Source organism: Nerophis ophidion, linkage group LG12, assembly GCF_033978795.1.
Source record: "Nerophis ophidion isolate RoL-2023_Sa linkage group LG12, RoL_Noph_v1.0, whole genome shotgun sequence".
NCBI classification, from domain to species: Eukaryota; Metazoa; Chordata; class Actinopteri; order Syngnathiformes; family Syngnathidae; genus Nerophis; species Nerophis ophidion.
In genome coordinates this window covers 49,383,261-49,405,867 of record NC_084622.1, presented here as the reverse complement: position 1 = coordinate 49,405,867, position 22,607 = coordinate 49,383,261, and the positions used below count along the sequence as shown (strand labels likewise).

Genomic DNA, 22,607 nt, shown 5'->3' with positions numbered 1-22,607 from the left:
TCAGGGCACACATTTAAATTTATTTAGAATTTTCCCTATTTTTCAAAGTAATATATACGGGCTCAGATTGATATAGTTGGGAAAATGAGCGATTTTATACTTTTAAAAAGACACATACAGTGGTCGGGGGTGGGGTCAATATGCCAATTTGCATATACTTTATTTTTATTATTTTTGTTCCAATTAGTATATATATAAATATATATATACATCTCCATCCATCCATTTTCTACCGCTTATTCCCTTTTAGTGTCGCGGGGGGGTGCTGGCGCTGGCGCCTATCTCAGCTATAATCGGGCGGAAGGCGAGGTACACCCTGAACAAGTCGCCACCTCATCGCAGGGCCAACACAGATAGACAGACAACATTCACACTCACATTCACACACTAGGGCCAATTTAGTGTTGCCAATCAACCTATCCCCAGGTGCATGTCTTTGGAACTGGGAGGAAGCTGGAGTGCCCCAAGGGAACTCACGCATTCACGGGGAGAACATGCAAACTCCACACAGGATTGACCCCAGGACTGCAGGACCTTCGTATTGTGAGGCAGACACACTAACCCCTCTGCCACCGTATTTCCTTGAGTCCAGCAGGGCATATAGTATGCGCCTGACTTGAATTACCGCCGGGTCAAACTCGCTTCGCAAAATAATTAGCGCATGCTTAGTATTAACGCCTGGTCAAACTCGTGACGTCACGAGTGACACTTCCCCCGTCATCATTTTCAAAATAGAGGAGGCTGATTTCAATATCGGTAATTTGAAATCGCATAAAGGGAAGAAGATTGATAGCTATTCAGTAGGATTTAAGGTCCAAGCTTACATCACACTCAAATTTTACTGCATGCCTTTGGTAAGTGCCGGACTGAGAAGAGGTTTTAAAATAATTAGGGCATGCTTACTTTTACCGCATGCCTTTGGTAAGCGCAGAAGTGAGAAGAGGTTTTAAATTAATTAGCGCCCCGGCGGCAATTCAAGGAAACGCAATATATATATATATATATATATATATATATATATATATATATATATATATATATATATATATATATATATATATATATACACACACACACACACACACAGTTGTGATCAACATTATTCAACCCCCACACAATTTGGGTGTTTTAGCAAGTTGGGCATTTATCCCGTATTTTGTTTATAGTCATATCAAATAAAGATGTGTCAAATAGACAAATGCAACTTAAATTGTAACACTATTTTACAAAATACCAAAAAAAACATTTTTCTTAATATCTCATTGACAAAATGATTCAACCCCCTAGTTACATGCATCTTTAGTACTTAGTAGAACACCCGTTGGCAGTAATGACATCCTTCAAACGTGATACATAACCGGACACAAGCTTCTTGCAACCATCTACAGATATTTTAGCCCATTCCTCTTGGGCAAAGGCCTCCAGTTCATTCATATTCTTGGGCTTGCGTGCTGCAACTGCCTTCTTCAAGTCCCACCACGGGTTTTCTATAGGATTTAGGTCTGGCGACTGTGAAGGCCACTCCAGAGTCTTCCAGCCCTTCTTCTGCAACCACTCTGATGTTGATTTGGAGGTATGCTTGGGATCGTTGTCCTGTTGGAAGGTCCAACGTCTCCAAGCCTCAGCTTCGTCACTGACTTCATGACATTTGCAGCTAATATATCCTGGGAGGAAATAGAATTCATAATGCCTTGAACGTGCTGGAGATTCCCGGTACCTGAGGCAGAGAAACAGCCCCTGAGCATGATTGACCCCCCACCATGCTTAACAGTAGGCAAGGTGTTCTTCTCTTTCTAAGCTTCATTTTTTTTCCTCCAGACATAACGTTGATTCATAGGCCCAAAGAGTTCCAGTTTTGTCTCATCACTCCATAGAACAGTTTCCCAAAACCTTTGGGGTTTGTCCAGATGATTTTTGGCATACTGGAGTCTATTTTCCTTGTGCCTGGTAGTCAGAAGTGGGGTGCGCCTGGGAGTTCTGGCATGGAGGCCTTTATCTCGTAGTGCGCGCCTTATTGTCTGGGACAAAACCTGCGTTCCCCCCTCTGCAATGTCCTGTTGTAGTTCCTCAGCTGTTACCCGGGGGTTTTTCACCACTGTACGCTTCAAATACCGGACAGCAGTTGCACACAGTATCCTCTTTCTACCACGCCCAGGTAGTGGTTCCACTGTGCCTTTAGGTTTAAACTTGCAAATTATGCTCCCAACTGTGTCTCTTGGAATGTGTAATGTCTTTGCTTTTTTCTTATATCCATATCCCTTCTTATGAAGAGAAATTACCTCCTCTCTTGACTTCTTTGACCACTCCCTGGACTTCACCATGTTGCAAATACACCATTGACCATCTACAAGAAGCTGAGCATCACAGTCTTTTTCAATCAGTTTAATTGTTGCTCGTTATGGTTCTAATCACACCTGATTGAAAAGACCTTATTCAAATTCTGTTATTAAGATTTATGATCTTCAAGGGGTTGAATGATTTTGTCAATGAGATATTAAGAGAAATGACACTGTTTGGTATGTTACAAAATATAATGTTGTAATTGAAGTTGCATTTGTCTATTCAATGCATTTTTAATTGATATGACTATAAACAAAGTACGGAATAAATGTCCAACTTGCTAAAACACCAAAATTGTGTGGAGGTTGAATAATTTTGATCACAACTATATATATATATATATATATATATATATATATATATATATATATATATATATATACAGTGGGGCAAACAAGTATTTAGTCAGCCACCGATTTGGCAAGTTCTCCCACTTAAAATGATGACAGAGGTCTGTAATTTTCATCATAGGTACACTTCAACTGTGAGAGACAGAATGTGAAAAAAAAAACAGGAATTCACATTATAGGAATTTTAAAGAATTGTTTTGTAAATTATGGTGGAAAGCAGGGGCGGTTCTAGGTATGCTTATACGAGGGGGCAGTCAGAAATGTGAAGGGGGCATCATGTGTACACATCATGCTCCAGCACTTTTTTTTCTGTGCTTATAGTAACGATGCTTTCTCCATTGAAATGGGTCTTTAGCTATGTGTCCAACCCCAACCTGGAGTAGTGGATTGCACTTTGTCAGGCCTCTACCTTCAGACCTGTCCAACTTGGGTGTCCCACCTGAAGACTAAGCTCCTGCTGGTATAGCTCTTACGGTCACTGAGGCACGCAAACCCCCTGACCACAATAAGGTGGCAATCCCTCAGGGGGGGGGGGGGGAACATTAACAGCGCTGTCATATTTCCGACAGGGGAAACAGAAGCAGACGTCTCGCACCACAGAATACTCTAGCCATGGTCGTGTGCGGTACCAGGCAGGATTAAATGATCTTAATGTTGTACCAAATGCACGCTTTGGGTAGCCACCCAGTATTGGCTGAGATGGTGCGTTGCCATTTAAGTCACTGGGTAGCTGAGCTGGCTGCTTTGGGGGAGCACTTGTTGGGGGGGCAGGGGGAGCTGGTGCAGGAGAAACAGTGCTTGCTGGTGCTAAAGGTGCAGTATTGCTAGCGGCTGTCCCTGATGTACTAGCAGTAGCATCATTGCTACTACTACTACATGCAGGAGCAGGACTAGACTTTTTAAATGCTCAGAAAAATGGATGCATTACAGAGCATTAACTTTCTCTTTGTGAGCTGCTGGAAGCTGGAGCAGAAAACAAGTAAGCTTGAACAACAGAAAAAACCTGCTGTGTTTACATGAAGAAAAACAACAATAGTACAGGACTACAGCCTGGGGTGGGGCTTTACGTAGGGGTCTGTCAGACCCAGGTCACTTGTCTTCAGTTTGTCACATGCAGTGGACGTGGGCACTCATCTGGGCACAACATTCATTCACTCCAATGTATGTGTGTTGCCCACTTGCTTGGAAATTGATGAAAACGGCTGTGTTTTTGTTTTTAGGTGTCTTGGTCATATCAAATGAAACTTACAATTTATTTATTACAAAATGTAGATTGAAACATTAAAGGTTGACTATGTAGAATTATAAGAAAAACAACAGAAAAAGAATTCCAGCAGTCGATTCCCAGACCGTTGCTAAGTAAAACGGGCCGTTGCTAGGGACACCGCTCTGAACAGAGGACAGCAGAGGAGGACTGCTAAGCAGGATATATACCTTATGTTTAATTTTTACCGTCATTAACAGCATCATAAATGACTTGTAGCTTGTTACAGGAACAGTGGAGGCTCTCTGCCTTCCAAACCACTGCTGCTCAGAGCCTCCGCTGTCACTGCTCTCGTCAAGTTGTAAAAAAAAAAATAATAATAATAATAAAAGGAACTCCGTAGCACCGAAAGTCCGCGACGATAAACGTGTTTATGACAGATAAGACTACACAAATACACCCATCCTAACAAGTATATGATAAATGTAGACAACTTTTCCTTTTCTTTTACTTTCATACTGCAACAGTGATTGGATGTTTACTGAGGGCTGAGGGGTGTGTGCGGGTGTGTGTCTGCTGCGCAGCCTGTGGAATGTTGAATACACGCACAGCGGAGGGAGGGATGAGAGGGAAGCCGACACTACTATATCCTGTGTGTCCCTTTTTCGGCCGATTTTTCCGCTAGTGCAGATAATTTTGTCAACTTGTAATGTAGTAATTTTGTGAGTTTATTAAAATTTGCTCTCTCAAATTTTGATTTGAGGGGGCAAGACATTTATTTAAGGGGGCTATGCCCCCTCTTGCCCCTGCGTGGAAAGTGATTATTTGGTCAACCATTCAAAGCTCTCACTGATGGAAGGAGGTTTTGGCTGAAAATCTCACGATACATGGCCCCATCCATTCTTTCCTTAACATGGATCAATCGTCCTGTCCCCTTAGCAGAAAAACAGCCCCAAACATGATGTTTCCACCCCCATGCTTCACAGTAGGTGTGGTGTTCTTGGGATGCAAGTCAGTATTCTTCTTCCTCCAAACACGACGGGTTGAGTTTATACCAAAAAGTTCTATTTGGTTCCATCTGACCACATGACATTTTCCCAATCCTCTGCTGTATCATCCATGTATCCATTTTGGTATAAACTCAACTCGTATATATATTAGGGGTGGGCAAATTAATGCGTTAATTACGAGTTAACTCATCAATCTATTAACGCCGACAATTATTTTATCGCACATTTGCGTATGTTGTTTACATGCTTTTATTTTGTTAACGCTTTTTCTTAGCAAGATGGCGACGCCCGGACGTGCTTCGACGTCGAGGGGCTCTTGGTAAAGATGGAACATTTGGCAAAAATACCGGACAATTCTGCAAATTTCATGGCTGGCTTACAGCATGGTCACCCGGGATCACTTACGACCGCCAGACAATTCTGGATGTGGATAAATCGGGCCGTTTTGGACTGAATGACGCGTGCTTGCTAGACCGGCTAGCTAGCATGGGAATACTTTGCCGGCTACATCCGGCGGCCTGTGAAGCAGCGGACTATATGTGTTGTCTGTCTATTTATGAATAATGCAGACGAGGAGTATTGGCTGAGTTCTTAACGTTTACTTTCAGAGCGTGCATATCACAACATACAAGATGCCGTCATGGCGACACACAACCGCGCATGCTCGTCACTCCTGTTGCATGCTGGGTAGGGTAGTTCTTTTTTTCCCTGGCTCATAACATCACAATATAGTACCATGTATATGATGCCTTCAGTTTATCAAAGCACCAAGCAAACAATCGGAAAATTCCCATCATATCAATTCCTAGATATGGTCATAATTATTTTAAGTGCACTACGCAGAATAAACACAACATTATTAATATTGCTACTACGGATAATTTGATCAAAAATTCCCTAAAACAGCCCACTACCCATAATATAGGTTTTTTAAACATAAGATCCCTGATAAAAAAAAATGTTTCTGCTGTTACCTCAGAAATTGTCTGTTCGGATGTTATGATTGTGGCTCAAAGATTTGTATGTAGATTATATTTATTTTCCATAACAAACAGGATAACTTAAATACCCTGGCAGTGGCAATAAGCTTAAATGTTTGTATTCATATTTTTTTTGTAGATTTTCATAAACTATGCTATTTAATTGCTACTGTTTAACAAGGACTGATTTAAATTGTGTTTGCACAACAAATGTTTTGGCGCTTTTGTTCATGTGGGAGAATATTCCAATAAAGGTACACTACACACTACTTTTGAATTCATTGTGATAAAGTCATTTATTTTCTGTAATGAAACTAAAAACATGGAAATATCGTACATTCTGGATGCACTACACACCAACTGAAATATTGCTAGCCTTTTATTATTTTAAAATTGCTGATTATGACATACAGCTTAAGAAAACTCAAAAATCCTATCTCAAAAAATTTGAATATTTCCTCACACCAAGTAAAAAAAAAAGACTTTAACAGCAAAACAAAATCAAACATTTGAAAATGTCAATTAATGCATTAAGTACTTGGTTAGGAATCTTTTCGCATGGATTACTGCATCAATGCATTGTGGCATGGAGGCAATCGGCCTGTGGCATGGCTGAGGTGTTATGGATGCCCAGGATGTTTCACTAGCGGCCTTTAGCTTATTTGCATCATTGGGTCTGGTATCTTTCAGGTTCTTCTTTACAATACCCCACAAATTCTCTATGGGGTTCAGTTCAGGGGAGTTGGCAGGCCAATCACGGACCATAATGCCATGGTCAATACACAAGTTAATGGTGGTTTTGGCACTGTGGGCAGGTGCCAGATCATGCTGGAAAAATTAAATCATCATCTCCATAGAGCTTTACAACAGATGGAAGCATTCAGTGCTCTTGGTATACAGCTGCATTGACTCTGGAATTGATGAAACGCAGTGGACCAAAACCAGCAGCTGACATGGCTCCCCAAACCATTGCTGACTGTGGGAACTCACTGGATTTCAAGCAACTTGGATTTTGCTCCTCCCCAGCCTTCCTCCAGACTATAGCGCTTTAACTTCCAAATGAAATACAAAATTTGCTTTCGCCTGAAAACAGGACTCTGGACTACTCTGCAACTGTCCGTCAGTCAGACGCTTCTTGCGTTGTCTTGATTTCAGGAGTGGCTTGACCATGGGAATACGGCCATTGTAGCTGTATCTGTTGAAAAGCTCTATGGAGATGCACCAGTGTACTGTGTATGGTACACTGGCGAAGGACAATCGAGGACAGTAATGCCATGGTCAGTACACCGTACTGGCATTACATCACTGCCATGGCAATACTGTCCTCGATTGTTCTGCCAACTCTCCTGACCTAAACCCCATACAGAATTTGTGGGTTATTGTGAAGAAGAAGCTGAAAGACACCAGACCCAATAATGCAAATGAGCTGAAGGCCGCTATTGAAGCATCCTGGGCATCCATAACACCTCAGCAATGCCACAGGCCGATTGCCTCCATGCCACGCCGCATTGATGCAGTAATCCGTCCAAAAGGATTCCAAACCAAGTACTGAGTGCATTAATTGACATGTTGCTGTTATAAATCTTTTTTTTTTACTCGGTCTAAGGAAATAATCAAATTTTTTGAGATAGGATTTTGAGTTTTTTTAAGCTGTATGCCATAATCAGCTATATTAAAATAATAAAAGGCTTGCAATATTTCAGTTGGTGTGTAATGAATCCAGAATGTATGACATTTTTATGTTTTTAGTTGCATTACAGAAAATAAAGGACTTTATCACAATATTGTAATTTTCTGAGACAGTCCTGTATATGTGTGTGTATATATATATATATATATATATATATATATATATATATATATATATATAATATATATATATACATACACACACACACACACACACACACACACAATATCGTACCTCTGAAAAATGCCTACCTCTTTAGGACCACCCTTTCTAGATATATAAAGATTTGTATTTGCAACATTAATAATATCTACATACAATGCGATGAGATGGCGACTTGTCCAGGGTGTACGCTGCCTTCCGCCCGATTGTAGCTGAGATAGGCGCCAGCGCCCCCCGTGACCCCTAAAGTGAATAAGCGGTAGGAAATGGATGGATGGACTATGCATATATATAGTTAGTTAATTATTTTTTATTATTTTTTGTTTGTAATTGGTTTTAATCTTCAGTATTTACTACAGGTAATTACAATCTCTCTTTCTCTCTCTCTCTCTCTCTCTCTCTCTCTCTCTCTATATATATATATATATATATATATATATATATATATATGATGTATACGTGTTTATATTTGGATACATTTTGGCCAAAGCGTGCACATTCCAATTTCTTACACACACTTGTTATTTCATATTTTTGCCAGAGTGGGAGCACTTCAAATTTGTACACACACTTGTTATTTCATATGTTGACCAGAGCGAGAGCCCCCTTTAAAACCGTCACACAGTCAATTTGAAAAATCCCTCCTTTTTGTGACCACCAGGGATCCATCCATCCATCCATCCATCCATCTTCTTCCGCTTATCTGAGGTTGGGTCTCGGGGGCAGCAGCCTAAGCAGGGAAGTCCAGACTTCCCTCTCCCCAGCCACTTCGTCTACCTCTTCCCGGGGGATCCCAATGCGTTCCCAGGCCAGCCGGGAGACATAGTCTTCCCAACGTGTCCTGGGTCTTCCCCGTGGCCTCCTACCGGTTGGACGTGCCCTAAACACCTCCCTAGGGAGGCGTTCGGGTGGCATCCTGACCAGATGCGTGAACCACCTCATCTGGCTCCTCTCGATGTGGAGGAGCAGCGGCTTTACTTTGAGTTCCTCCCGGATGACAGAGCTCCGGTGAGGTTTATTCAGGTGTACTGGAGAGGAGGCTACGCCGGATAGTCGAACCTCGGATTCAGGAGGAACAGTGTGGTTTTCGTCCTGGCCGTGGAACTGTGGACCAGCTCTATACTATCGGCAGGGTTCTCGAGGGTGCATGGGAGTTTGCCCAACCAGTCTACATGTGCTTTGTGGACTTGGAGAAGGCATTCGACCGTGTCCCTCGGGAAGTCCTGTGGGGAGTGCTCAGAGAGTATAGGGTATCGGACTGTCTTATTATGGCAGTCCGATCCCTGTACGATCAGTGCCAGAGCTTGGTCCGCATTGCCGGCAGTAAGTCGGACACGTTTCCAGTGAGGGTTGGACTCCGCCAAGGCTGTCCTTTGTCACCGATTCTGTTCATAACTTTTATGGACAGAATTTCGAGGCGCAGTCAAGGCATTGAGGGGTTCCGGTTTGGTGGCCGCAGGATTAGGTCTCTGCTTTTTGCAGACGATGTGGTCCTGTTGGCTTCATCTGGCCGGGATCTTCAGCTCTCACTAGATCGGTTCGCAGCCGAGTGTGAAGCGGCCGGAATGAGAATCAGCACCTCCAAATCGGAGTCCATTGTTCTCTCCCTGAAAAGGGTGGAGTGCCATATCCGGGTTGGGGAGGAGACCCTGCCCCAAGTGGAGGAGTTCAAGTACTTAGGAGTCTTGTTCACGAGTGGGGGAGGAGTGGATCGTGAGATCGACAGGCGGATCGGTGCGGCGTCTTCAGTAATGCGGACGTTGTACCGATCTGTTGTGGTGAAGAAGGAGCTGAGCCGGAAGGCAAAGCTCTCAATTTACCGGTCGATCTACGTTCCCATCCTCACCTATGGTCATGAGCTTTGGGTCATGACCGAAAGGATAAGATCACGGGTACAAGTGACCACTAGGGATGCAAATGAAAAAATCTCTATTAGAAACAATCGTTTTCCGTATTGGGACCATGATTTACTTGTTCATCGGTCCTCATATTGAAGGTACTTTTCCTTGTTAATGTCTCAAGAAGGGTAGAAATACAAGAAACACACGCGCACACACACACACACACACACACACACACACACACACACACACACACACACACACACACACACACACACACACACACACACACACACACACACACACACACACACACACACACACACACACACACACACACACACAGCTTCCCTTGGACCATTTCCAGTCCGCCGCTTGTTTGCTATGACCCTCAATACATTCTAACAACAAATTAATAATATATACAGTACACTGATTTTGCTCTGTCAATCACAATGTAAAGATTAGATTTTTTGTTCAGACATTTTATATGTTTTAGCATCTTTAATGCTCAAAATGTGGCCCCTGTATGTGGAAAAAGTTGTGCAAACATTTTGTACCTGTAATGTGGTTTGGTTCACGTGTGGAATTTCTGAGACTATTACGCCAAATTGATTTTGTGTGCATGACAAAAGGTTGAAAAGTGATCTAAAGCATTCTAATTGCAGGTGGTACGTTGGTGAAAGTGATTTAGTTTCTGTCTCTGTCCGTCACATCAATATTCCACCAACCCCTCATTTAAACATCAGCTGTCACACGTTCCCTTCCCCCGTCTAGATAATCTCCACTAACCACTTTCGTTGATTGTGATGAAGAGTCGGAAAAAAAAAAATGAAATCATTCAGACAATGCTTATTCCCCCACACCCCCCCCTCTCTTCTGTCAAAGTTTTAACTTTGTTCGCTGTTTCCCTTTCAGAAAGCAGCATGGCCGCACGGCTTAAACGGGATAAAAGATGAGAGACGATCATCATTCAGTCTCTGTCAGCAGTGACCTTTGCAGGTTGGATGACCACAGAGAGCAGAGTCATTACCAGTCTTTATCCCTTTGTGTGTCTGTCTCAATCCCGCTGAGAGGAGAATAGCTCTATCATTTAGGGCCCTGCTTCTCAACTCGTGGTTTGGGACCCATGTGGGGTGACAAGATAATTTTGCCGGGTCATAAGATACATTTGTATTGCAATTTGAATTAGATTTTTGACTCATACTTTCAGGGAAATTTTTCATTTAATCGCAAACCTCACGTACACATTTGGAAGCAATTGTTCAGCAGATTTGGGTACAATGGCTCGCTATGGAAACTACGGGTTTCACTTCGAAAATTATATTGAAGTCTTAATTATTGTCCGATACCGATATTGCCCATCCATCCATCCATTTTCTACCGCTTATTCCCTTTCGGGGTCGCGGGGGACGCTGGCGCCTATCTCAGCTACAATCGGGCGGAAGGCGGGGTACACCCTGGACAAGTCGCCATCTCATCGCAGGGCCAACACAGATAGACAGACTACATTCACACTCACATTCACACACTAGGGCCAATTTAGTGTTGCCAATCAACCTATCCCCAGGTGCATGTCTTTGGAAGTGGGAGGAAGCCGGAGTACCCGGAGGGAACCCACGCATTCACGGGGAGAACATGCAAACTCCACACAGAAAGATCCCGAGCCTGGATTTGAACCCAGGACTGCAGGACCTTCGTATTGTGAGGCAGACGCACTAACCCCTCTGCCACCGTGAAGCCCGATGCCGATATTGTCCTGATAAAATATCAGCTGGAATTGTGGAATGGAACTTGATTGAAATCCATCCATCCATCCATCATCTTCCGCTTATCCGAGGTCGGGTCGCGGGGGCAACAGCCTAAGCAGGGAAACCCAGACTTCCCTCTCCCCAGCCACTTCGTCTAGCTCTTCCCGGGGGATCCCGAGGCGTTCCCAGGCCAGCCGGGGGACATAGTCTTCCCAACGTGTCCTGGGTCTTCCCCGTGGCCTCCTACCGGTTGGACGTGCCCTAAACACCTCCCTAGGGAGGCGTTAGGGTGGCATCCTGACCAGATGCCCGAACCACCTCATCTGGCTCCTCTTGATGTGAAGGAGCAGCGGCTTTACTTTGAGTTCCTCCCGGATGACAGAGCTTCTCACCCTATCTCTAAGGGAGAGCCCCGCCACACGGCGGAGGAAACTCATTTCGGCCGCTTGTACCCGTGATCTTATCCTTTCGGTCATGACCCAAAGCTCATGACCATAGGTGAGGGTGGAAACGTAGATCGACCGGTAAATTGAGAGCTTTGCCTTCCGGCTCAGCTCCTTCTTTACCACAACGGATCGGTACAACGTCTGCATTACTGAAGACGCCGCACCGATCCGCCTGTCGATCTCACGATCCACTCTTCCCTCACTCGTGAACAAGACTCCTAGGTACTTGAACTCCTGGAGATGGCATTCCACCCTTTTCCGGGCGAGAACCATGGACTCGGACTTGGAGGTGCTGATTCTCATTCCGGTCGCTTCACACTCGGCTGCGAACCGATCCAGCGAGAGCTGAAGATCCCGGTCAGTAATATATATGTAATATATATATATATATTTTTTTTCTTTTTCTTTTTATATTGCTCTTTTTAATTTTTGGTATGAACATCATTATGTAAACTCCAAGTTTTTTTTTTTTTGTTTTTTGCTATTTTTGTAGTACAACATTTTATTATTGATCAAGTTGTACTGTGTTAGGCGTAGAAGTGCGTGGACCCCAAGGATGCAGAGACGTAGATGGTAGCAAATAAAGTTTGTCTTTATTTGGACGTAAGGTTGCCAAATCTATCCTTATAACACAAGGCGATGTTGGAGCACAAAACACACCATGAATGAACTGAAATAGTTGCTACCAAAAACAAACCAAAAGCGCTGGAAAAATACTAAATGGAAAAAGTAAACCAAAAGTGCTAAGTATAAACATAAAACGCTAGACAAGGCTCGGGAAAAAAAAAACACTTCTAGAAAGAAGGAACAATCAACAAACTAAAAGAGCGAGACAAGGCTAGAGAAACAATCAAACCTGACGAGGAGCACGAGTCAAACAAAGGTTTGCAAGTGAGCCGAAGGAGCGTACGCATGCGAGCAATACGGTGGTGAGAAACAAAGTTCCGGCGCTCGCATGGCGTCAGCACCCAGGTTAAATAGACCCCACTAATCAATTTCAGGTGTTTGCTCCTGCTTTGTACCAGCTGCGTTCCATACTGTGGATGAGAGACAGAATAAATATGGTGTGCCAAAGAGTACAGAAAAAAATAAGCAATTGACAAACAACTCACCACAGTACTGCATTGTAATCTTTTGTTATGTGATGTTTTTCGCCTGGACCCCAGGAAGAATAGTCTCCACTGCGGTGTAGACTAATGGGGTGACGGCGTGGCGCAGTGGTAGGTAGAGTGGCCGTGCGCAACCCGAGGGTCCCTGGTTCAAATCCCACCTAGCACCAACCTCGTCACGTCCGTTGTGTCCTGAGCAAGACACTTCACCCTTGCTCCTGATGGGTGCTGGTTAGCGCCTTGCATGGCAGCTCCCTCCATCAGTGTGTGAATGTGTGTGTGAATGGGTAAATGTGGAAGTAGTGTCAAAGTGCTTTGAGTACCTTGAAGGTAGAAAAGTGCTATACAAGTACAACCCATTTATCATTTATTTTATTTATCCTTAATAAACTATAAACTAAACTACACATGCGGCCCGTCAACTTTTCAATTTGGCCCGCCGGAATTTCACCCCAAAATGTTTTTAATCTTTTAAGATGGAAACTGTAGCTGCCTATATGATGTGCAGGGATGTTTTCAAATGACCGTAAGTCTTGAACTATACAAAGTATTTCAATGGTTGGAATCTGTGCTTTTGCATGGTATACTAGTTACTATTGTAATCTAAATCGCAGCAGCTCAAACGAGGCACCAAACATTTTGTCCACTAAAGACGCCGAGATCATTATCCATGCGTTTGTTACGTCTCGTCTCGATTACTGTAACGTATTATTTTCGGGTCTCCCCATGTCTAGCATTAAAAGATTACAGTTGGTACAAAATGCGGCTGCTAGACTTTTGACAAGAACAAGAAAGTTTGATCACATTACGCCTGTACTGGCTCACCTGCACTGGCTTCCTGTGCACTTAAGATGTGACTTTAAGGTTTTACTACTTACGTATAAAATACTACACGGTCTAGTTCCATCCTATCTTGCCGATTGTATTGTACCATATGTCCCGGCAAGAAATCTGCGTTCAAAAGACTCCGGCTTATTAGTGATTCCCAGAGCCCAAAAAAAAGTCTGCGGGCTATAGAGCGTTTTCCGTTCGGGCTCCAGTACTCTGGAATGCCCTCCCGGTAACAGTTCGAGATGCTACCTCAGTAGAAGCATTTAAGTCTCACCTTAAAACTTATCCGTATACTCTAGCCTTTAAATAGACCTCCTTTTTAGACTAGTTGATCTGCCGCTTCTTTTCTTTCTCCTATGTCCCCCCCTCCCTTGTGGAGGGGGTCCGGTCCGATGACCATGGATGAAGTACTGGCTGTCCAGAGTCGAGACCCAGGATGGACCGCTCGTCGGGACCCAGGATGGACCACTCGCCTGTATCGGTTGGGGACATCTCTACGCTGCTGATCCGCCTCCGCTTGAGATGGTTTCCTGTGGACGGGACTCTCACTGCTGTCTTGGATCCGCTTGAACTGAACTCTCGCGGCTGCGTTGGAGTCACTATGGATTGAACTTTCACAGTATCATGTTAGACCCGCTCGACATCCATTGCTTTCGGTCCCCTAGAGGGGGGGGGGGTTGCCCACATCTGAGGTCCTCTCCAAGGTTTCTCATAGTCAGCATTGTCACTGGCGTCCCACTGGATGTGAATTCTCCCTGCCCACTGGGTGTGAGTTTTCCTTGCCCTTTTGTGGGTTCTTCAGAGGATGTTGTAGTCGTAATGATTTGTGCAGTCCTTTGAGACATTTGTGATTTGGGGTCTATATAAATAAACATTGATTGATTGATTGATTAGATTAGATTAGATAGTACTTTATTTATTCCTTCAGGAGAGTTCCTTCAGGAAAATTACAGTTTTCAGCACAATCCCATTCAAAATCGGACAAACGTTACAGGGGGACAGAACAGGATCGCTGACGTGTCTGCCGGCTTCCAACGCCCCTTACAAAAAAGGTGAAATGCAGGTGAACAAGTGGGGGGAATGGGGGAAAAAAAATAAAAAGAAAAAATTTGAAGATTAAAATAAAATAAAATGTAATAAAAAAATCGGTCTAAGCCTGGGCCCTGGAGAGGGGGTCCAGACTGAGGCCAAGGGAAAAAAACAACAACTCATAGCCATAGTACACATCCCTCTCACATGTGTAAGAGGGAAACATCAAAGAAGACAAAGGACATTAAAGACATTAAAGCAGCAGATACAACCAGACACTTCTACATACAGCTATGAATAAAAACTAAAAGACACATATCCAGTGTGGTGGCCTCTGCGGTGTTCCACGCCATCGTCCGCTGGGGTGGAGGGAGCATGGCCAGAGACAGGAGCAGACCCAACAAAGCAACCAAGACAGCAGACTCCACTCTCGGCCAGTGTCCAGTCCGCATGGATGAGCGAGGATACGTCCAAGGTGACTGAGGTGTCCGCCACCAGCTCACCCAGCCAAGACACCGTGAAGCCTCTCCGTCCCAGCGCCCAGTGCTAGCTCCGCTGCCCTGTCCCCTCATCCGCATCTCCTCCGGTCTCTCCAAACCGACTCCGGCGTGGCAGAGACCCAGCAGCTGGTCTCCATGACCAAAAGGCTCCCGGGAGGCAGATCCAGAAATCCACAAAACGCACCGCAGAGGTCACGAAAGTGCCACGCCTTGTCACACAGTCCCAAAAATATAATAACACATGAAAACAAGAGGGAAACACAAAAGGATGACACAGCACAGAGCTCCTTTCAACCGCAGCCACTACAGCAGCGCCATCTTGGGGAAAAAAAAAGTGTGGGTGGAGAGCGTTTCCACAGAGTGTTTCCAGAGCGAGCCTGAAAATGCGCGTGTCAGGGACAGACGCAGAAGGACATTTTTACAACAAAGTTCTAAAGCCTGGTGATATATCAGATATATCAGATTGTAGGTGGTTGTTTTTTTTACTCTTCGGGTTCATATTTCACTGTTTGTAGCATTTTTGTTGCGTTTCGCTTGATTGTAAAATATGTCGATCGAGAGGTGGTGTGACGTTCATATGTTGTTATTATTCAGTGTTTTATCGTTCATAATTTATCGTAAATCCCAAAATTCTATATTTCATGTACATTCTGGGTGTCTCGTTCAGTAAAAATGTCATTCTGTTTTTTAAGGCGGTCTGTCATAACGTTTTTAGCTTTCAATCAGACATTATTGTGAGGTTTTGTATTAGTGTTCCTAAAAATAGATAAGATCAGACACATTTTTTTCTCTAAATTTAGCCCCCTAGACAAAGTAAGTCTCGAAGGGGACATATTAAAATTTTTGTGTTTAAAGAGGAACTGCACTTTTTTTGTGGAATTTTTGCCTATTGTTCACAATCCTTATGATGAGAGACAAAAAGACAAAAGGTAATTTATTGCATTCTGATACAAAAAATCGTCTCGTTCTTGGTAGCTAACGATGCAGCTGTAGTGACATTCTTATCGTAAGAGCGAACATTGAGGAACGGTATTAGCCGTAAAAGCTAACTACGGCAAGATAAAAGTTTGATTCTATGGCAACACGAAACGCATTTGAGTTTTTTTTTGTTTTTTTTTACCCCTCCCTCCCCCATTCACACCCACTCACACAAAAAAGGGTTGTTTCTTTCCGCTACCAAAATGCTGGTTCCCACAACATATATAACACAGTCTGCAAGGGACACAGTCCCTGAAACACACATGATTGTGTGTGTCGCCGGTCCACTAACACTATCATTAATTACTATTTTTTATGTAATTGTTTTATATGATTTTACTTTCTTTTTTATCCAAAAAAAATGTCATTGTTTTCCTTTTTTTTTAAATCTCATTTTATTTTATTAAAAAAAAAAAAAAAAAAAAAAAAAAAACCTTATCTTCATCAGACCAGATTGTTAATGGAATTAGACTTGTCTAAAAGGTTTTTAAAACCAGGTCCAGTCCAGACAATGTCAAAGTGGGGCTCAGCAACACACACCCTCATCCATGTACAACAACAAAAATTAGGGAAACAACAGATTGGATATAAATTATAAACAAAATTACATTTTCATAAAAAGCATTTGTGTATAGTCCATATTATGTCCAAGTCAGACTCAACACACACCTTCATTTTGTACACTCAAAAATAGGGAACACAACAACAGATAGCATATATGTTGCTGTTGTTGCATATCTATAAACATTATTACATTTTCATAATAAGCCTTTAAGGATTTCCCATCTTTTTTCATGTTTTTTGGCATCATTATCGTTGTCAATCATGTATCTTTCTAAAGTAAAAAAATACTGAATAAATGTTTTTAAAGAAAGTAATACTAAGTGAATATCTATTTTTGGCCTTAAAAATAAACCTTTTACCAAGTACTATAATTAAATTGACTAAGTCATGCTTGTCAATAAACTCTCCTAAAATAACAGAAACTACATCAAGCTTCATAAACAAACCAATCCTTGAACACGTTTTTTCAACTTCCGCCCAAAAAGAAGACACAATATGACAATACCAAAACAAATGCAGGGTGGATTCAGATTCCTGACAGCAAAAGCGGCAATCATCTGACTCAGTCATATTCCATAGTTTTAACATTTTCCCCGTGGGTAAGAAGTTATAAATAATTTTAATTTGAAAATAACGGTTTTGCACATCGATAGTAGTTTTGTAAATTAGTTTGAAAATGGCATCCCACGGCAACGGGCAGTCAACGCATTTGAGTTTGTAATGCACAACAATGCGATGGAACACCAATCTGTACTGGCTGAAAAAAATGAACAATCATATTACAGTAGCTTTAAAGTATTTCATGTTTTTTTTTGTACACAGCTATCCATACAGCGTATGCACTGTAGTTGTGATAACAATGACATGCTGAAGGAATCTGTCCCCAGACGGTGCAACCACGTCCCTGAAGACAGCAAGAACTCGACTCGGTGAAATAAATAACGTAAGTATGGCTCCCTGCTCTTCGTTCACCGTTCTCATGGATAGGTCGGCTCTGCGAGAGGGCCGTGTCCGCCAACTACAGCAGAGTAATCTCATAACTTTAGACGTTGCGGACACATCTGATAGAGTTAGCTGTAGCAAGCTAATTAGCCCATCTTATAGCAGCCCTAAGAGGCCTATAAGCAACGGTGAACCGGTTGAGACGCATAATAGATATAGCCCTTTAGCTAGTCCTACACCCGAGTCTACTGGGCACCATATCTTTGTCATAGGGGTCTCCATCACCCGAAACATAATGCTTAGCAAACCAGCCATAATTAAGTGTATTCCAAAGGCCAGAGCACCTGACATTGAAGCTAACCTTAGGTAACTAACTCACAACAGGCTTATTAAACACATACGACAGGCTAATCGCACCACTAGTTGTACACGCTGGTTCCAATGACACTAGGATGCATACTTGCCAAACCTCCCGGATTTACCGGGAGACTCCCGAAATTCAGCATCTCTCCCGAAAACCTCCCGGGACAAATTTTCTCTCGAAAATCTCCCGAAATTCAGGCGGAGCTGGAGGCCACACACCCCTAGCTCCATGAGGACCTGAGTGACGTGTCTGAGAGCGTGTCTGCCCAATGACGTTATAACTAGAATGATCGAGGGCGAGTTCTTGGTTTCTTATGTGGGTTTATTTTTAGGGCAGTTTCATTAACGTCCTCTCAGCGCAGTAACAACACACAACAACAGCAGTCACGTTTACGTCTAACACTCTACCGTAAGGCAATTTGTCTGCCGTAAAGAGCATGTGACCCTCTTAAACAGGACAATACTGCCATCTACTGTACATGATGCACCACAAAACCTCCAGGCAACTTCAACCCTTTAATCCTCCTCCATTCACATCCCATCACCCCGGATTGTAAATAACCTAATGTCATAATCGAATGTATTTCTAATGTATATACTTGTTCTTATGCTATCTGAACTCACTATGTTCTCTGCTGGCTGTACATATCCTACTAAGTAAGACCTACACCAGGGGTGCCCATTACGTCGATCGCGAGATACCAGTCGACCGCGGGGGGTGTGTCAGTCGATCTCGAGCCAGGCTTTTAAAAAAAATTGACCTAAAAATTAGTGATCATCAATCTTCACCAAGACGTCACTTAAATGACATTCACGGTACCGGAGGGTCTTGTGAGATGACGCTGGCTGCTGCAAGATCATTATTATGAAAGTATGACCGAGAGGAAGGCGAGAAACACTTTTTATTTCAACAGACTCTCGCGCCGTACCTGGCGTGCGCGCCGTAGCTGGCGTGCACATCACTTGTGCACGCCAGCTTTCCGAGACTCTTATTTTGTTAGCGCAGGCAGCATGAAGCAGGGCTTTTATTGTGAAGATAGGAAATGTGCAGTCGGCCTTTAGAGTTTTGACGGAAGGGACGGCGCGAGAGTCTGTTGAAATAAAAAGTGTTTCTCTCCTTCCTCTCTGTCATTTTTTCATAAAAATGAACTGGCAGCAGCCAGCGTCATCTCACAAGACCCTCGGGTGTCGTGAATGTCAATCAAGCAAGCTACGGAATTTGCCGCCAATGTTTTTCTTGTAAAGTGTATGGAAGCTGGATGAATTAGATGCCAAAAACCAACCACTTTCATGTGGTATTGTACAGAAAGGACAACTTTTTTTCTCCTCCATTTGAAAATGTGGGCGTTATCATCATTACTGTCTGATTCCAATCAATGCAAGTCATCAGAATCAGGTAATACACCAACTTATATTCTTGTCTTTGTGAAAGAAAGACATCTATATGTGTTACACATGCTTGTATTATCATTAAACACATTTAACTTGTTTACAAAAATGTCTCTTTCATAAATAAATAAATATAAATGATATGTATAAATGAGGTAGATCCCCTCGAGTTGGTCAATTGAAAAGTAGCTCGCTCACCTGCAGAAAAAGTGTGGGCACCCCTGACCTACACTGTTTCAATGTCCATTTCTCTGTTGATGCAATTGTTGATGACGGAAGTACTGATTTAAACCAAAGCTCCTTGTAAATAATTCAATGTATATACTATGATGATTAACTTGTGTGATGACTGTATTATGCTGATAGCATATATTTGTACCTTGAATTGATTAACGTGGACCCAGACTTAAAAAAGTGGAAAAACTTATTGCGGTGTTACCATTTAGTGGTCAATTGTACGGAATATGTACTGTACTGTGCAATCTACTAATAAAAGTTTCAATCAATCAATCATGCATTTGTGACAATAACATCTACTTTAGAAAGTGCAGTGCACAACTGCGCACACAACAGCTGTAAATATACTACTCCCCTCTTAACCACGCCTCCAACCACACAAACACACGGTGATTCCTTGTTTAAAATTCACAGAGGTGAAGCTTTACTATGGATCAGAGCGGTCAAGCCAACATGGATCCCGACCAAATGTCAACCAGCAGTTTTCGGTGAGAAAATTGTGGTAAAAAGTCGCCACTTACCGGAGATCAGCTGAGCTTGTGCCGTCCGTACAGCTGCCGTCGACTTCCATCAGACACTGGCCTCAAGACACCCGTGGATACACCCTTCCGACTATCAAGTGCTATTAAACTCACTAAAACACTAGCAACACAATAGAAAGATAAGGGATTTCCCAGAATTATCCTAGTAAATGTGTCTGAAAACATCTGAATCTGTCCCAATGCAATTGCGTTTTTTTCTTTTAACTATCCATCCATTCATCCATCATCTTCCGCTTATCCGAGGTCGGGTCGCGGGGGCAGCAGCCTAAGCAGGGAAGCCCAGACTTCCCTATCTCCAGCCACTTCGTCTAGCTCTTCCCGGGGGATCCTGAGGCGTTCCCAGGCCAGCCGGGAGACATAGTCTTCCCAACGTGTCCTGGGTCTTCCCCGTGGCCTCCTACCGGTTGGACGTGCCCTAAACACCTCCCTAGGGAGGCGTTTGGGTGGCATCCTGACCAGATGCCCGAACCACCTCATCTGGCTCCTCTCGATGTGGAGGAGCAGCGGCTTTACTTTGAGTTCCTCCCGGATGGCAGAGCTTCTCACCCTATCTCTAAGGGAGAGCCCCGCCACACGGCGGAGGAAACTCATTTCGGCCGCTTGTACCCGTGATCTTATCCTTTCGGTCATGACCCAAAGCTCATGACCATAGGTGAGGATGGGAACGTAGATCGACCGGTAAATTGAGAGCTTTGCCTTCCGGCTCAGCTCCTTCTTCACCACAACGGATTGATACAACGTCCGCATTACTGGAGACGCCGCACTGATGCGCCTGTCGATCTCACGATCCACTCTTCCCCCACTCGTGAACAAGACTCCTAGGTACTTGAACTCCTCCACTTGGAGCAGGGTCTCCTCCCCAACCCGGAGATGGCACTCCACCCTTTTCCAGGCGAGAACCATGGACTCGGACATGGAGGTGCTGATTTTTATTCTGGTCGCTTCACACTCGGCTGCGAACCGATCCAGTGAGAGCTGAAGATCCCGGCCAGATGAAGCCATCAGGACCACATCATCTGCAAAAAGCAGAGACCTAATCCCGTGGCCACCAAACCGGATCCCCTCAACGCCTTGGCTGCGCCTAGAAATTCTGTCCATAAAAGTTATGAACAGAATCGGTGACAGAGGACAGCCTTGGCGGAGTCCAACCCTCACTGGAAACTGGTCCGACTTACTGCCGGCAATGCGGACCAAGCTCTGGCACTGATCATACAGGGAGCGGACCGCCACAATAAGACAGTCCGATACCCCATACTCTCTGAGCACTCCCCACAGGACTTCCCGAGGGACACGGTCGAATGCCTTCTCCAAGTCCACAAAGCACATGTAGACTGGTTGGGCAAACTCCCATGCACCCTCAAGAACCCTGCCGAGAGTATAGAGCTGGTCCACAGTTCCACAACTAGGACGAAAACCACACTGTTCTTTTAATTAGATTTTCTTATTTTTTTTTTATTTCTAGTCCGTCGCTATCAATATCCTCAAACACAAATCTTTCATCCTCGCTCAAATTAATAGGGACATTATTGTTTTCTCGGTCCAAATAGCTCTTTTTGTTGGAGGCTCCCATTAAAAATAATGTGAGGATGTGAGGAGCCCTCAACGGGTGACGTCATCGTCTGCGACTTCCGGTAAAGGCAGGGCTTTTCTGTTGGCGACCAAAAGTTGCAAACTTTATCGTCGATGTTCTCTACTAATAAAGCCTTTCAGCAAAAATATGGCAATATCCCGAGATGATCAAGTGTGACACATAGAATGGACCTGCTACCCCCGTTTAAATAAGAACATCTCGTTTCAGTAGGCCTTTAACTCTATTGTTTAGGTTTTGGAGACCAGTGCAAAAAGAGGCTTCAGAAAGTTAAGACTAGACAAGACAAAGAAGAAAAAATTAGGAGAGATCAGGAAGAGAGAAGAGAAGCATGAGCCAGAGAGGAGATTAAACATACTTTTATTCTTCTGTAGTGTGGAATTTTAGAACTGGTTTAATGGAGTGAAATTAGTCAAACAGAGGTATGATGGTAGGTCCGTATGAAAAATCGTAACCTATTTATTATTAACCGTGTGGAATTGACTTATCCTGCGTTAAAGTAGAAGTGATAGTAGTAACTGTTTTTTAGTGTCATCTAGCGGTCTTAATAAATCATTCAATTAAGTTTGTTACATGACACTGTCTAAGACCCTTGGAGACTTTCTATATGTAATTCATATGCAACTATAATTATTTGTTATTTGCCTATATTGACAAATGTGCTGTTTTAGACTGCAATATTGTTCAATGAAGGACACCTATTACATATGACTAGCTTGTCTGCTATTGTGTGCTTACCTGTTTTGTAGCTGCTAACGCCT

The 22,607-nt window shown here is 43.3% G+C and overlaps 1 protein-coding gene across 2 annotated transcripts in view; it reads left to right on the top strand.

The window, feature by feature from the left end:
* Window positions 1-10,713, top strand: part of LOC133563515 (dnaJ homolog subfamily C member 24-like) — a 47,896-nt gene extending 37,183 nt beyond the window's left edge. Inside the window, exon 6 of one of the 2 annotated variants that reach the window (XR_009809059.1) lies at window positions 10,496-10,713. Coding sequence is in view for 1 of the 2 variants with exons in the window: in XM_061917677.1 (XP_061773661.1) it covers window positions 10,496-10,536 (41 nt within the window). In the remaining variant the exon portion in view is untranslated. The remainder of the gene's footprint in view (window positions 1-10,495) is intronic. The other variant, XM_061917677.1, reaches the window with a different exon arrangement.
* Window positions 10,714-22,607: the final 11,894 nt, after the last annotated feature.